We start from the raw sequence: 17446 nt of genomic DNA, 5'->3' as shown, positions 1-17446 counted from the left end.
AGGGCGGGGGGCATGGGGCCACACCAGAGGTGAACGGAGCAGAGGAGGAGCAGTGGCACCATGAGGCACTGGGTGGCAGCACTCTGTCCCCCCCTGTTCCCGCCTGACCATCATTCATGACTGGCAATCTGCTACTTCTAAAATAATCTTCCAAATGTGAAAAACTTTCCTGTATATCAGGATGTCCTCCATTACCACCTCTCCTTTTCTCCCTCTCAAAAAAGGATAAGGAAAACAAATGAGTTTTGCAGAATGTTTTGAAGAACACCAATATCAATGTGGTAACCCAAGGTGAAAACTGAGTTTTAGAGCCCAAGCTCCCTTGGTAAGAATGAACACGTGCCTCATTACACACCAAGGTACTGCTAGCTAAATTGATTCAGAAGTATGCAGTTGCCAAAGTTGCATGTAAGGATAGAGGCCATAACCCAAGTAGAAGGAATACAATCCAAAAAGAGTTTGAGATCAAAACTAATACCTTAAACTCATAATAAAATTTACTGGGAACAACTGAAGGTCAGAAAGGAGATGGTCAACAATGATCTCATTGAGAAGAAGAGTACAGTCAGACTACAGTATAACCATTTTGCCTTTGTCCTTCCTCTTTCCTTTCCTTTCTCTTGTCTATGTATGACTCTTGATTATTTCAGAGCAAACTTTATACTGTACATTCTTAAGACAGAGGCTGTACTATTACTTTTTTTTACAAGATTTCTAGCACATTTTTTAAATGTGAAAAAATATTAACATACAGAAACTCAAAAGGTAAAATGTGCTTGCCAAGTGCCAGATCACAAGCTACGGTAACTAGACATTCTAAAGGGTTTGAATATGTAATGCTCAAAGAAAATATGAACTGATCCAACCTTAGTGTAAACAAACCTTATTTTTTATGATACCACCATATTTTAGGCCTGACTATATGGCACCTTGCAATGTGAGTAGCTTCCCTGAAACTTAAAAAAAATACAGTCAGAACCAGGGGCAGATCCAGGAGTGGGGTGCAGTGGTACAACTACACCCCCTTTGATTCCTGGTCCACCCAAAGTTTGGAACCAACTGCCTGGCAGTGGCAGTAGCATTCCTATTCTGGCATCAGTGAGGGAGACTATTTACCTCATGGCTCATTATGATCAACCCAAATCGTTCTAAACTATTAATTCCACAGGTGTTAATGACTCCCTCATGCCTTTTTAGTGGCCTTGATGTTCCTCTAATCAAGCTATCCTTTTTTCTGCAATTCTACTCTCTGTTAGATGTTCCTGGTAATACGGCTTCTATTCCACAACCCTGCAGACTCAGCCTGTTTTTAACCCTGGCTAAAAGCATTAACCCAGGTATGGAAATAATTTTCAGTGAAGTATCAGATGCACTGTCAAGATGCTCAGTAAGGCTAGATTTTGTTTTATGAATCCGAAAGAGATGCATTTTTTAAAACTAATAACTACAGGATTAAACAAAGTATTTTGATTATTTGTCTAGCCTGTTGTGTTTTTTATACATTATATATGATGATGCAACACACCATCTGCACCCCCCTTTTCAAAATCCTTGATCTGTCTATGGTCAGAACCATGAAAAAAATATCTAAACTTTAAACACTGTTGAGACTAATGAGAGTATAAACAATTTAAATATGGTTTTTAACAAAGAAACTTCAGTTAACATTTTTTTTTGGTACAGCAGAGTTGAAGTTCAGCCCTCTCCTAATTAGTTGTCATCCTTTTTTTCTTTTTAATTCTCAACAGTATCTGTTTATAGTTACTTTGGAATCTTACCGGAAAAGTAATAAGATCACGCTGTATTTTTAACTTGCAGAGGGCAGATAATTTATTACAATCTGTAACCCTTTCTGGAATTTGGGTATAATCCAGACCTTTTGGAATTACCTCCATATATAAATCTAGTATATGACTTTTCATCCTAGAAGGCAACTTTATGATCTTTTTCTCTTTTGCACTACTGTAATATTCCTGGCTGGAGATATTTTCTTGACCTCTAAATAATGTAGTCTTTAGTGCTAGTGGTTTTAATTGGATTGAAAATAACTTTCTTTCAGTGAAATAGATTTTAATTTTCACCTTGGGCTAAAAATCCTAAAATCAACCTGCTTTTGTTCTCCTGGGAAATGGGATCAGGTTTTTGCTGAGGGGCACAGAGGGAGGGAAATGTATTACTTGAACCGTTTCAAAGACTATCCAAAAATATTTTGACTAATTATGGCGAATACACAACTTCGTAAAATAAATTACTAAGGCCCTAGTGTACATTAAAACAATGATTTAACTGGGACTGGAGGGATTTTATGATCCATCCCAAATATCACACCTCCTGTCATGCCAACTGATCATTGGCCCCAGCCCTGGATTGGGTTAAGATCCCAGGCTACCCAGAGCCAGGGCTGATAAGACAGTCGATTGTTTTCATCATCCACTGGACAGCCCAGGCCGGGCAGTGCTACAGGTTCAATTTATGACATCATACAAATGAGCCACAAATGTTCCACATTGTGTGGAATAACTTTGTGGCTGGTTTTCCACTTCATGGCACCATAAATTGGCTGAATGTGTACTGTTGTTGTTATTCATGGTGCACTGAATATATTAATCTCCCCATAACTGGAGCTTGTGCCGGGAGCCTTAGTCAGACTCCTGAATTTAAGTGCAACATTAAAAAACACTACTCAATTTCTGTTATGACAATTACTGGAATGCTTCAGAAGCTTTTACATTCTTTTCTAACTGCTAGCCTGAACAACAATTTGCTTAAGTGGCCTGCAATCAGTTATATTAAAACAAATCCAATACTACACCCATTTTGGAGAAATTTAGGCATCCTGACTGAGACAGAGAAACCACATATCCTTTAAATAGGGCCATTTTTGCTCATGAAATGTGTGGCAATGTACATTAAGTTAATTATTTAAAGCCAACCTGAAAACCCAGATGTTTCTTTGTTTTTTAAACATTCATAACATGGAAGCTTCTGATAACGAGAAAAAAAACAAAAGAAAAGGGGTAAAAAAACAGTAAAGAGCACATATGACCTTTTTCAATACTCAGGTCACTGAGAAATTTGATAGAAAAATATAGGAGTATGTCATTTAAATACCTTCATATCAGCTAAATAAGCAACAGGCTTTCAGACAAGAGAACCAAAGTCAGTGGAAACTGTACAGTGAAGTGTTGTGACAACTTCAGATTAAATAATACATGTGAAAAAAGGAATTTGTAATTACAAGACGTAAATGGAATTAGTGTTGCAATCAAAGTCCAATCCAATCCAAACGCTCATAGGTAAACTAAATTAATGTCCTTCTATTGCACTCAGCAGATTACAGAAATTTTAAACAAGACAGCAGGGAATGTAAACGACAACCCAAAGGAATAGGGTAGAATGAGCAGCAGGAGGGAGGTATCCCCACCCCCAGCTTCTCCACATTCCCATTTACCAGGTCAGGGAGAATGGGCCTATCTAATTGGTTCTCCCCTTCACCATATAGGCACCTTCCATATTGCCTAAAGTTTTTAGTTCCTGCCCCCATTCCCAAACACAGTTTGATTCTGTGGGTTCATATCTGGAAAATGATTTCCTACTGGATCAAACTGGCTAAGAAATCGGAAGGGGTTTCCATCTACTTGTACCATCATGAAGGTACAACTAGACTGAAAGCAATAGCATTTCAAAGTTTAATGTCAGAAAACTCAAGACTGATCTTGGTGACTTGTAACCAGGGTCCTCATGGCATCTGCCACTACCACCCTGCTGAGGTTTCAGAAATTAGTTAAGCCCTAGGTGTCATCTGAGAAGCTCCATCCACAAGTTATGGGTTTGGTTATATGATAAGAAACACATAACCCCGTCACAACCAATTATAATGCCTGGCATATGAAAGCAGAGGATAATATATAGCTCCTCATCCCAGTTTTAAGTTAATAAACCCATGTGTCTGCCACTGTATCCCATGTGTCTGTCACTCATTTCACCTGTGCCCCCCTGATCAATACTTTCTGTTGTTTGTACTCTATTTTTTAAGTCCCACAAATCAATACGTAGATAAGGTTTCTTTTCACTTTGGAATATATATGCAACCATGCTCGTTAGTCGTCTTTCAGACAATGAACTGCAGAAACAGTTTCCCTTTGACCCAGAATCAATAAAATATGCAGACTATGATTTTGGGCATAAAGCCGTTGCCAGCTATGTTAAACCACTCACAAAAATGCAAAATGACCAGAAATGGTTCTCTTTTAGAGATGTAAAATTAAGAATATCTTAGAGAATCAACCTGCCTCTTCAAAAACACTGACTAGAGAATTTTAAGCTCTCTCATTTCCTAAAATGTACAGATATATGCCTATACGAGTCTTTTGTAACAGATTGTATGTAGGTTCATTTTGATAACTGGAATAAAAATAAAATTATTCAACTAATTAGATAGTAAATAGTCTTAAGCAAATCAAAATATACCTTATGTCTAGCCATAATTAATTAATACTGTGTGCTTTAATAATGTAAGGCTGTTACAAAACAGAAGGAAAAAAGTAAAACCCCGTACCTTCACAACCAAAATCCATTAAACGAGTATTATTTTCAGCAGTTTACAGTGAAACCATTTTTCAATGCTCATTCCTTGCAGCCAGATTTAATATCGCTGGTTACTTCACATAGGATTCTCATTTAGATTGCCCTTTTCAAATATTAATGCCTCAATCAAAATTTAAAAGGTGTTTCAAAACCTCTTTCGACTTATTAATATTCATACCATATAGATGAGAATGAATGTCTGAAAAAGTAACTGGTCTTGAATCCCTCAGCCTTTGATATACAACCTCTTAATCTTTGATATACAGCTCGTAAGGGAATGTTTCTAGAGTATATTAGTAAGTACCTTCAAGTGGGTAGGCCACAGCGTTTTGGTAGATTTTCACTAAATTATCCTAACACCAAATGATAACTAAGCACAACACTTTTTTGCTACTTTGTCTAAGGCATAAAGTTCTACCACTACTCTAGGAATGTGAATTTCTTCAGTTGGTCAAAAATCTAATCCTTCCAACAATTCAGTTGTGTTGTCAACTTAGAGAGTTTAGATTTAAAATCCTTAACTTTTAAAATCATGTTTATAAACATTGAAATTAATCTCAATGTCTAGCCATTACTTTTGGGGTTTTTTAATTTTTATCTACATGTCTCCTGAAGGACACCCCACTTTGGTCTTGGGCCTCTAAAACTGTCACTTTTCTTGGGATTTGAACTAACTTTCATCTTCATCATGGAGGGTTTAGGCTACAGTCCCCTTGCAATTCACTGTGATCATCTCAGCAGGTCTGAACCGAGTTTAGCACCTGATGTTTTGTTCTCTTTCACAGACAGTGACATAGCTGACTAGCAAGTCAGCCAAGTACCATTTATTTAGAATAAAAGCATTACAGACATAACATTTAACTGCTTGCACACACTTGCCAGGTAATGTTCATTTTCCGCATAGAGTTTTGACATCGTTATAATATGTAAGTTTGTCAGTTGTTAGATTTAGTGAAAACAATCCTGTCCTTTCATAATGTACCTCTTTATATTAAGTTTTCTTTCTTATCTGTCAGGCTGCTTGAACCAGAAAAAAAATCAGTATATTTTACTGCTCCGATGGGATGAGATTCCTCCAAACCTTTTAACGGGGTTAGTGATTTTTGTTAGTTACTTTCCAGTAACTCCGCTTCCCACAGGAAACCATCCCTTGAGTCAGGAACAGAGAGATATCTAAAACAAAGAACTGATACAAAGGTATTTTGCTTTTGTGGCATTCCATGTTTCCAAAGCACCACATCTGTCCCAGAAGCAACTTTAAATAGGTATTGTTTGCTTGTTTTTTTTAAATAAGCTGAACTTTGGCAGTTTTCATCTAGACCAGGGGAAGCTGGTCACCATGTGCTTGTGCAAAGATTTAAGGAGACGCATATTAACTTGTGAAGAGCCACATGTGGCTCTGGAGCTGCAGGTTGGCCACCCCTGATCTAGACATTCTTAACTCTGTGTTAAATATTCCAGTTCTGTACAAGGAAGAATAATAGGACTATTCAAGGTTGGTATTGTGGCTAGAAAGGCAACTCAAAGAGGCTGAACAATTTTATAATCCTACCACATATGATTTTTAAAACAACCCTGCCTGTGACTTGTAACAGCACCTGGACAGTAAAATATAACAATTAGCAGAGTATGAAATTAGTAAAAACAAAGCCCACAACATCCTACAAAACTGCTACATATTTTGATTAAAACCAATGAGTACCTAACCTAGTTGTGTGTGAAGGAAATTTTCGGATTTCTCTCTCTACTGTATGTACACTATACTATACACCTGTGTGCACATGTGCATGCGTGCATGTGCACACGTGTGTATTTTATAGTATGTATAGTATGGAGAACTTTCATTTTCTCCATTTGAATGAAGCAATTTGCTAGTATTCATATGAGAAACTTTGACTGCTAGCAAGAGCCATATACGCAAACTTGAAATCCAGACCATAAAAATTACATACGTCTGAGTGATGTAGGTTGTAGCCGTGTTGGTCTAAGGGCATAGGCCGACAAGGTTCCTTGAGTAAATATGATATCTTTTATTAGACCAACTTAAAAAGTTGGAAAACAATTATTAAGCAAGCTTTTGGGTTCAAAAATCCTTCGTCAGGCTAAGGAAGTTTCAGCAGTTGGTGTGTGCTCTTCCTGGATGGAATGAAAAGTAAAGAAGCCAGAGGCTTTTCATTCCATCCAGGAAGAGCACACAACATTTTCCCAATAAGCACCTTTCAAAAGGACTGTGATGAAAAAACAATTGGTATTCACACAGTCCCAGAGGTAACATGGACATACTTTATTTAATCTCCTTTATGATGCAATCAGGGTTGGTAATAGCACAAGCAAGTTACAGCCAGAAATATCATCATCCTAAAACGTAAATGATTCTATTCCTTCACAAAAACATGACTCTAGCAATTCAAAATCATTATTGGGTAATTTATGCAGTTAGATCTATTAACGATGTACTGGGATGTTTTTGTAAAACAATTCAAAAGAATTTATGTAGAATCCGTGACTGTCAGATAACAGTATCATCTTGAATTTAAAAAAAAGCATGAAATCAAATGCAACTATACCCTTCTATACATACAATCTGTTTCAAACAGAAATTACTGGCTTTCCGCAGAAATCACTGGGTGATATTCTCTGACCTGTGTTATGCAGGTGGTTTGATTAATTAGTTCTGATTAGTTAGATTAGATACATTAGTTCTGTTCTGACTTAAAGATCACTGAATGTTTGTAGATTTAAATTCTGTATCTGACCCAATGCTAGATTTGCCTGTTCACAATTCTGCAAAACATTGAACAGGGACATCTTGGCCTTTTGGGTTTGTTTGGTTTTTTTGGAACGGTAGAGACAATTTTAAAAATAATCTTTTAACATGCATTGTAATTATTTTGGATTAGGGCCCATTACTGCTCTTTGCTGAAGTTCCTTCATATCCTAAACTGTTTGGGAGAGTTCTTTACAAGCTCTTCAGTGCCCATCATTAATGTTCTCTAAACAAGCTGGGGGAAATGGTAATGACTAATATTATTACAGTAGTTTCTGGAGGCCTAGTTATGTACCAAGAATATATTATGCTAAGCTTTGTATAGAAGACATAGATGGTCTCTGCCCCATACAGTTTGTACTCAAGAGACAACCAATGAATACACAGGCAGGGGACTAAAGGACAATTAGACAATACTGGTTAGGCTAATATTCCGTGGTCCCACTAAATCAGATGTAAATTTTGTAGATATAAAAGGAAGGATTCAAAGGAAATTAATGAGGTATATTTCTAGACATTTACAGGAAACTTCTCTTAAGTATGAGAGGCAGGATAGGAGAAAGCATGCAGCAGCTTGTTCTAAAAATGTAACAGGTTAATGGGGAGGGTGGTATTGCAGACTACTGTGAAATGGGGGTCTGTATCAAGCATCATGATAGTATGCTCCAACACTTCCTGATGTTTCGTGTGATGCTTCAGACACACAGTTAGTCAATGCCCACTTGTTTCTGCATGTTATATAAAGAATCTTCTATGTACTGGAGTGGCAACACTTAACATACCAAGGCTGCACATTCATTGTGATCCTGTGACCCTCAAATTAGCAGGGAAAATCTGCACCAACTTTAAAATGCCCCATGTACATGGGTCGCTTCCTTCTACCTACAGCTTTTCTGTCAACAAGATGCCCTCTGGGGTCCAATATCCTGCCCCAGAACGTGTCCATGAAATCAATCTGGCAATTGGAATGCCTTCACCAGCACTAACAAATTAGTTCCTCAATGCCAACCCCACCATTTATTATCCTGACTTTGGCCTAATACACCGCATAACCAGCTCCTCTAAATAGCTTATAAGACTGGCCAAGATCGCTGCACTGCCAACCTTCGCAGATGGGAACTAACATAAAAATCCAAACTGCAGCTGTACCCGAACACAGACAAGCACACTCTGTTCAGACCGTATGATAGTTTGGTACCCTTGAATTTGGTAAACAAGGAATCTGCTGTCTGGCTCAGCAAGACATACATTTGCTAAAGAAAGATCAAGAAAGAACTGAAAAAGCTTATGGAAGAGATGATTAAGAGTTCTGTTTCAGCCAAATTGAGCAAGAGCCGTTAGCCAGACCTCCACAAGAAGCAGTGATAAAGACAGACTACAATTTTAGTTTGAACAGAAGGAAGCAGATCTGGCACAGAGAAGGAGATCTGTGAGTCATCAGCACATAGACAAGCAGCTTGAGTTTGTTTTTACAGATGAGATTATCCAGAGATAAGAGAGAGAGTTTTTTGACTTCTGAACTTTTATTATACAAATATTAAAAACAAATAATATAAGTGAAAAGGTATGTGGCCTTCCCAGGGGGCAAGCAGAAAATACTTGTCAGCAACAAAAAACATCATGTCCCTAGAGACTGAAACGCCCTTCTGCGTGTCCCTTAAGGGGTTACACAGAGTTACATCCTGTCTTCCACCTTGCAGAGTGCCCCCTTCATGGCCCAGCACAACACAAACTTGTCCACATTTTGTTGCAAGGTGAAGTGTCCAAACTCAAATGAGATGCATACCCAGACCAGGAAGCAGAAGAGTTGAAGGGCATCCATGGAGCCAAGCTCTGCAAGCTGGTTTCTGATTTTTCAGTCACCATCTTGGCCTGGCCCAGCATAAAATTGGCTCAGCAGGTCGCAATCCCCTTGGCCACTCAGTACAGGAAAGATGTAGACAGTCTTGGAAAAGTCCAAGTCCAACATGCCAACAAGGGTGCTGAGAACAGTAAAAAGCGGTTGCAGCCAGGAGCAGTTCAGAAAGACATGGAAGAGTTTCCTTTACCTCCTCCTCACAGAAAGGGCAGGCTGCAGATGTTACTGAATCTAAGTGGCAGATAAAAGTGCTTGTGGCCAGGGCCCCATGCAGCAGCCACCACTGGAGGTCACCAGTTTTCTTGGTGATGGATAGCTTGTCCTGGGTCCACAAAGTTGGGGTGGTTTGCTCTGGTGTTTCTGCCACTATGTGCTGCCTCCAAGTTGTGCCAGGGCATGGGGTGAGGACACAGGTACTACACATTTTGACCATCTGTAAAGTGCCTTCCTAAACAAGAGCTCAAAGCAAAACTCACTGCTGTTCTTGTTAGGCACATGGAGGGACAGCAGAGTGTTAGCCCCCACTCTTATTGCTGTTCACAGCCAGAGAAACAAGGAGTAATACAGAGAGCCCTGCCTAGCAAGCTGCCACGAGGGAGCGCTTGTGACATGTGGGAATGCTCTTCTAGGGTGGCAAGTGCATCCATGGGGACAGCATCTTTCACTTCAGCCAAGTGGCACAAAATAAAACAAACAAGAGTGCAGTCCCAGCTGATCAATCAGAGCTTTGGGCAAGAGCCAGGTGGACCAAGCTGAGTCAAAGAGACAAGTCAGACAAGTCAGCTTGATGGTATGTGATTTGTCCAGGAAGCAATGGGGGCAACTTTGAAAATTGCAAATGCCTGCCCTGGGGTTTCAGTCAGAGGTAAGCCCACCAGGCCTGGGTAAGGCTGCAGTAAAAAGGCAGCAGGGTATCCAAGCTGCGACAATCAGGAGTCATAAGGAAAAATACTTGATCAAGGTTGAGATCCCCTATTCAATGCAGGAAAGCAAAGGACAGCTGTGTCAGGGGAGGCATTGCCCAGAAAAGAGTAGGTGCTGAAGGACTTGCAGAAGGCAGGCAGCCACCTTGCTTGCCAGGTCAGTTAGGCTCTGACCTCCCTTGCTGGTGGGCATGTACAGGACAGCGTGCTGGAGCCAGCAGTACTGGTAAGTCCACAAGGAGCTTCTGGAGCCTTTTGAGCAAAGTAACTGGTGGGTCCAGGATGGCAGGAGTGGCTGGGAAGGTGCCAGCACCACCACTGAAGTCATGCCTCAACTGCCTCAATGAGGCCTTACCAGTTTTTGGCTAGATAGGCTGGTGAACCTCAGAGAATGCTTCAGGCTTTGAAGCCATTACAGAGCCAGGACAGGCCTCTAGGCAGGTCTAGGGGCTAAGCACCTGCCCAGGTGGTGCCCAGCAGAAATGTGTTACTTTTGACTTGGTTGATATAGGCTGAGGAGGCACGCTTGTAGGCCTGCTGACACTTGATCAGGGACTGTATGTCACCCTCACCATTCACACAAAACACACGCCATCACTTTAACTGTGGGGGAAACCAGCTGGGGCTGTGACTGGTGGGAGGGCCAGGCCTGTCAGTGCACAGAGCCGTGGTTCAAGAGAGAGGGAAGCTCTGATGAATATCCCTGCCTGCTGGGAACAGGGCACACAGGTCTCCATTCACCTTCAGGAGGCTAGAGATGTCCCAGTACAGGAGCCGAATGGGTGAGATGAAGATAAGTCTAAAACTAAAGGCTTCCAGAGTTTGGAATAAGAAGTTGTGGTTGACCCAATCAAAGGCATTTTCTTAACCCAGGGATACAGCCAATGTTCAGGTTAGACTCCTTCTGTTGCCACCAGGTCACGTTGTTCCGGGTAGTTCTGCCAGATATGCAGTAGCTCTGTTTGGGGCTTATAACAGAGGCCATGACCATTTTGAGTCAGCTGACCAGGGCTTTGGTCAGGATTTTTGTAATCAGTGCTCAGGAGTGATATCAATTGCCAGTTCTTAAAGTTATAGAGATCCCCCTTCTTGTGCAGGAGCATGAGGACAGCTGACCAGAAGGATCCTATCTTCAAGGGCTTAGGACAGAATCTAACTAAACCACCTACACGAATGTGGAGCAAAAGAAGGTGGGACATATCTAGCAATGGAGATGATGAAAGCAAGGATAAAAGAAGAGAACCAGGGGAGGACAAAACAAGGGAAGGCAAAGGACAATACGATTTACGATTGCAAGAGGAGTGTCATTGGTTAACACGTCAAACTGGATAAGGATAGCATAAGTTGTCCAATGGCTTGACTAGGAGCATGTCAATTAGATTTTGGTAAAAGCCGTTTACAAATTCAAAATTCCCAGTTCAGTTCTCTAGGATGGATTTTTTTATTCATTAGATTTATATGCAACTCCTTCTACAGCTTTTTTCTTTTTGTAAGAAAAAGGGAAGCCAAGATGTGTGTGTGAAGAAAGGAAAATCCAGAAGTTAAGAAAAAAAGTAAGAGTGGAAATGAGAGAGGAATAAGGAAGATTAAGACATGGAATGATGTTATTGGTTCAAATAGTGTGTCTAGAAAGGAGAGCCCAAGAGGCAAGTTCCAATAAGGATGAGTTAGTCACTTTAAGGTGGCAAGAGTGTGGCTAGAGTTGATGACAATAGATTCACTTTGGAGAAAGAGAGCTAGAAATACAACAGACTTGAAAGAGAAAACAACAAATTAATTTTGGAGAAAACCAGCAAGTTCAAGGGATACTCTACAGTGACAGAACAGAAGCAGAGGAAGCCATGTTGGGCAGAGCAGGGAGTTGGCAAGCAGACTGCAACAAAAGAGACAGAAAAAATTAAAGATCAAGGAGCCTGAATCCTATAGCCATATTAAGGAAAGAAAAGGAAATGGATTCCAGAGCAAACAGAGCAGCTGAAAAGCAACTGATGCTAATGGAATGGAAGCCATGGAAAAGATATCCACTTTTCTGTTATGAGTCTGATGGTTAGTGCTGAAAGACACCAAGTGATGGGGAGGTGAGGGGAACTGAAACAAGGAGAGATCAGAGAAAGATCAGTACCTAGGAAGAAGAACAAGTTTTCTTCCCCCACCTAGAAAATGGAGAACAAGATTATTCTTATTTTCACCATTCTTAGAGCAGAGAGGTAATTAACTGTCTTAGTCTGAATATAGACAGAGGGCAGGCTAGATGTGTATTTGGATCATTACTCCTAGTCCATGATCAACTATGACCTCACAGCAAATGGACTAAAAATATGATCTAAGAACCTTGGAATACAATCAGAAGCAGTAATAAGTAATAAACGCATAATCCAGTCTTCCATAACTGAATGTTCAAATATTTCCTATTGCATCACTGATGCAGCCACATCAACAAACAAACAATAGTTTAAGAGCTTTTTCCTCTGTATTACAAAGGCTTCGTCAAATGTACTTTGCATAGGTTCTCAGGGAAGGAAACTGTAAACAAAATAGAAAGCATCATTATGCCCCCTTATAAATTCATGGTGCTGACACACCTTGAATACTGTCCCTAGTTGTAGTCCCCACACCTCAAAAAGGATATAGAACATACAGAAAAGGGCAACAATGGTTAGTGGTAATGAGGGGCTTCCATATGAGGAGGGACTGAAGAGACTAGTCCTATTTGGTTTAGAAAAGAGATACTTAAGGAGTGGTGGGGACACATAAGAGTTTACAAAATACAAAATGGTGAAGAAAAAGTAAATAGGGATTTATTATTTACTATCTCTCACAATATAAGAAGTAAGGGTTGTAAAATAAAGCTAGTAGATAGTAAGTTTTAAATTAACAGGAAAGTTCTCTTTCACATAACATATAATTAAAGCGTTGAAGTCATCTCCACAAGACGTTGTGGAAGCTGAAAGTTTAGCCATACCCAGACAAGGATTGGACGAATTCTTGGAGGAAAAGTGCTTCAGGAGCTATTGAACATGGGAGTCAGGGATGCAGCCTCTGATTCAAAACTTCCTAGATCTTAACTCCTGGAGGCTGCAAGTAAAAGACGAACAAGGGAAAAACCCTGATCATATCTCGTTCACTTTCTCTTTCAGCATCTACTCTCTGCCGCTATATGACACAGGATACTGGGCAAGATGGACCCATGGTCTGACCCAGTAAATGGCAATTCTTATTTTGGCACTGGCATGGCATTTTCTTCTAGTAGTTTAAGAGTCAGAAAAAAATGCTACTGACTGAACAACATCCAAAGGAAATTTTCTTTCATAATTAGAAGAACCCTCATTCAAATCTGAAGAGAAAATTGATTCCTCACAGTATTTCTACTATTTTGACCTAAGCACCAGGCAAATCTATAAAAGGACTACATCAGAGCTTCAGACATTCACAAAGTCATCTAAATCAATATGATTTCCATTTATATGCAAACAGCTAAACACAACCAGTGCAATCTGCTTGGTTTAAAATATGATCTGCCATGCTATATGTGTAGGTGCAAATTAACTGAAAAGGCTACACCTTTCAACACAGGTTTAACTTTTAGAAACCCTCACATGTGCAGGTGAGAGGTGCGTGATAGGTTCTAACGCGGCATCCCCACAATTGCAATCCCAGCTGCAGGGGAGACCTTGCTACACATACAAAATAAAGCTTTATCGCAACCCTCTATAGAAGTTATGTCTGAGGTCTAACTTTATAGCTAGCTGGAGTTTTATATTGTGTGATAACTACTTTGCATGCATAGCTGGTCTCAACGTGATTGCACACTTAACCAGTTAATTGCACAATACCTATAACGTGCAGAGAGGGCCTTAGTTCTTCCATACTGCTTCAGAACCCAAGGGTTGCAGCATTTCCTTTTTTTTTTCATAAATGCAAACTTTCATTTGATTATTCTGAGATCCACCCCCACCCCACACACACAGATCACTTTTTTCTTCTACTCAAGCCTCTTCTTCACATAGTACCCCTGCAACCACCTACCAGGCCACTTCTGCACACACACCAGCAAAATGGCAAGTAGCAATGTAAGCCAGAAAGCCATTTGCTGACCTAGAGAACTGTAAAAGGTAGTTAGATGCGTTAGCCTGATGTCATGACATAGTAACACCTGAGAAAGTAACTGGTTCAGAGGGGCATAAGCTTTCACAAGTGGCAGCCTACTTCATCAGATCTGTGAATTCATGTTAGTTTCCAAGATGCCACCATTCCCTGCTTTGTCTAGAACTGTGGTGAACATTTAGGAAGACTTTAAGTACCAGAAAGGAGGAGATAAATAGGAAGAATAGAAAAAGCAAGAAGTTGCAGAACCTCCTCCGCAGGAAACTACAAAATAGGAAAACAGGCTAACTGCGGGATGAAGCACAAGACAAACAAGCTGACACCCCACAAAGGCACCTACAGATGAAGTGTTTTTTGGATCTTGAGCTGGCAGACTTAGGAGCTGTTTTCAGGGGGGAGTTTAAGAATAGAGTCATGTCTGATATGGGTTCCCTGACTTCGCATAAGTTAATTTGTTTGTTTTATAGTTCAATTCAGTATTATTTCATTCAATGAAATAACAGCACATTCAACATTATTTCAGCATATTTGATGTTATTTCATCCACCGATCATATCAATTCTGTGTCCCACATTAAAATCCCAATTCATTTCTGTGTGCAAATGATGGTGTTACTTTGAGCTAAAAGAACTACTTAGAATTAAATTTAAATGCAGCTTAAAAGCACTCTTTGTGCTTCCTTTTTGACTATTTGAATGTCTGAGGAGAGTCTACTCAATGGAGACTTCTCGGTACAGAATTCTGCTTACCTCCCAAACTCCTATGCTTTCCCTACACATTATATGCATCACGCAATTACCAAGTTAACTGCACAATTAATTTAGACTGGCTACACATGCAAATTAACTATCCCACCATAAAACGGTCCAAGCAGCTATAAAGCTATTGCTGGAAAATGTATAACAACTTTATAGCTGGCTGCTCTCCAGCTTTAACTTGCACATGTAGCAGGGTCTGCTCCAGCAGTTGACCAGGCTCCCAGCCACAGGGGTGCACCACGTGCAACTGCGGGATTCTAGGTTTCAGCAGTCATGGGTTACTGTCACGATCTCCAAGCCCCAGGGGTCAGCTGAGGGGCTGTCAGTCACAGAAGGGTGCTTCTTTCAGGTGATCCCCCTGCACCAGAAATAAGGCATGATGGAATCTAATGCACAATTCCATAATCGTGCTTCCTGCCATGCATGTGAGGCATGGCTCAAGATATGATGGTGTGGATTGTGCATTAGATTCCATTATGCCTTTAGCTACATGAAGAGGGGCTCTTAGCCCTATCAGCACATAGGCTTTGCTTGTTTTTTTCTGATCAAACTCTTTATTCAGACATTTTCCAAGTCTGAGTTGAAGAAGGATCTGTAGTTCTTCTGCAATTCAGGAAATGTGTTACATGAAGTAAATTTTGATTAACTAATGGCAATTATTGAATTCAGATGACTTTATAACTATTATCTGTATAAGCTTCTTCCAGGGGCCATGATTTGAACAGAAAAATAAAATCAGAAGTAAAATCTGAACTTTTTTTCCTTTTTTCTTTTTTTTTTTTAAGAAAGAGATATCCATTTATTTTAAAAATGGAAAATTTTCCTTTTCTCCTAGTTTCTTTTATTTCCAAGTACTGACCTGCCCCTCTCCTTTCCCTCCACTAAACCTCATCTGATTTATATTTAGAAATTAGAGGAACATCATCAGGATTTAAGTTTGCAAGCAACTTAAATTTTATTAGGGGAAGGAGGAGGAAAAACCCTTTTATATCCTTATCCTAAAACCAAGCAAAATGGAGACCATCCAGGATATGAATCACATTGTATTTTTCTTACTTCCCTGCATAGTTATTACTTGCTTAACAACTCCAAGGCAAATTTAAGGTGCTCAATGCCTTTGAAAATTAGGCAATTTATTTAGGTGATTGAAATTTATGACACCAAACTTTAAGTATGAAAAAAGATCTTGCTCTGTACAGCTGACTACTATTCAGTTTTAAAGGCTCTGATTTAAAATAATTCAGTAACTTGAACACAGGAGGTAATGAGCAGCATTGACAACAATTTGGACCCTCATCTTTCTGATCTTTTTAAGACTTTCCTAGACCACACTGGGTAAGGGTTTCAGGGGAATGGAAAAGGGAAGGGAAAGAGAAAGATGAGTAGAGAGGATTATAGAAGATCAAATTTTAAAAATTAAGATGCATGTCATGAACCACAAGTAGCAAAATAAACCACAAAAATCTGACAGTTGTGTAAATAAGTGAACACTTCATTCATAAATAAGCTTTATAGAAAATACTTAGAAGACATTAATTCTTCAGGTATTTTCTTTCAAAACTGAAATTTTAATGTCTAATTCAAATCTATAAATACTACTTTTTCTCAAGTATGGCTGAGACCTGAGAAGTTCATGCCCTCCATCACATTGACAAAAACATATTTGCTGTACTGACAGTATATCTTCATAGCACTGCTATTACACACATGCATCAGATTTACAGCTGTATTAAACATTTACCAAAACCTTCAAATATAAAAGTTCAGTGGGAATGAAATCTATAATTTGTTTTCCCTTCTCAATTTTTTGTTAATTAAAATCTGGGACCCTCCAAAGTTGTATATGAGTGTAGTCAACACTGACAAGAAATTAAACTATAAGAATTAATATAAGCCTGTATTTCTTACCAGTAATTTTCAGTGGAAGAAGGCATGTTACATCCAAAGAGTAACATGTGATGGACAGTGTCCATGCTGGCATGAGGCTTAAAGTCAACTGAAAGACAAAATGATAAAAAACAAAGCATAAATATGAGTCTTATTCTTGTTAAAGGAAATCATTTTGAGACTGTCGATTATATGTATATTGTAAATATTGTGCAATCATTCTGTCATGGTATTATGAACAGAGATAAATTATTTGGATGCATTTAAGATGTAGTGGTTTAACACAAGAGCAAATCAAACAATAATAAGAAGAGGCATGAAAAATTAATACTTCAAATTGTGTTTTTGTTTGGTTTTTAAATGTCAGTTTCTCTCTATGGGACAAGTAAAACTTACTGGAAAATGGATTTGGAATCTTCCAGAAAATGGAATTATGACTTTTCTTACTTGTCCAGACATACTTCCAATAAATACTCAAATATTAAATCTCCATAGCATATCAAAACCTGTAGAAGCAGAATGATTTGTTTGGAAGAAAGGAAAAAAAAAAAACCCCTTTAAA

The 17446-nt window shown here is 39.3% G+C and overlaps 1 protein-coding gene across 7 annotated transcripts in view; it reads right to left on the bottom strand.

Moving 5' to 3' along the window:
- The window catches only part of PAM (peptidylglycine alpha-amidating monooxygenase), a 265855-nt gene that overhangs the window by 115487 nt on the left and 132922 nt on the right, over window positions 1–17446 (bottom strand). For all 7 annotated transcript variants that reach the window (XM_019517217.1, XM_019517218.1, XM_019517211.1 and 4 more), the window contains one exon: window positions 16906–16993. In XM_019517217.1, coding sequence (XP_019372762.1) covers window positions 16906–16993 — 88 coding nt within the window. The remainder of the gene's footprint in view (window positions 1–16905; window positions 16994–17446) is intronic.

The sequence above is a fragment of the Gavialis gangeticus genome, unplaced genomic scaffold (genome assembly GCF_001723915.1).
Source record: "Gavialis gangeticus isolate Ggan-Ray unplaced genomic scaffold, GavGan_comp1, whole genome shotgun sequence".
In the NCBI taxonomy this organism is placed as follows: Eukaryota; Metazoa; Chordata; order Crocodylia; family Gavialidae; genus Gavialis; species Gavialis gangeticus.
This window is presented reverse-complemented; position numbering and strand designations above follow the sequence as displayed.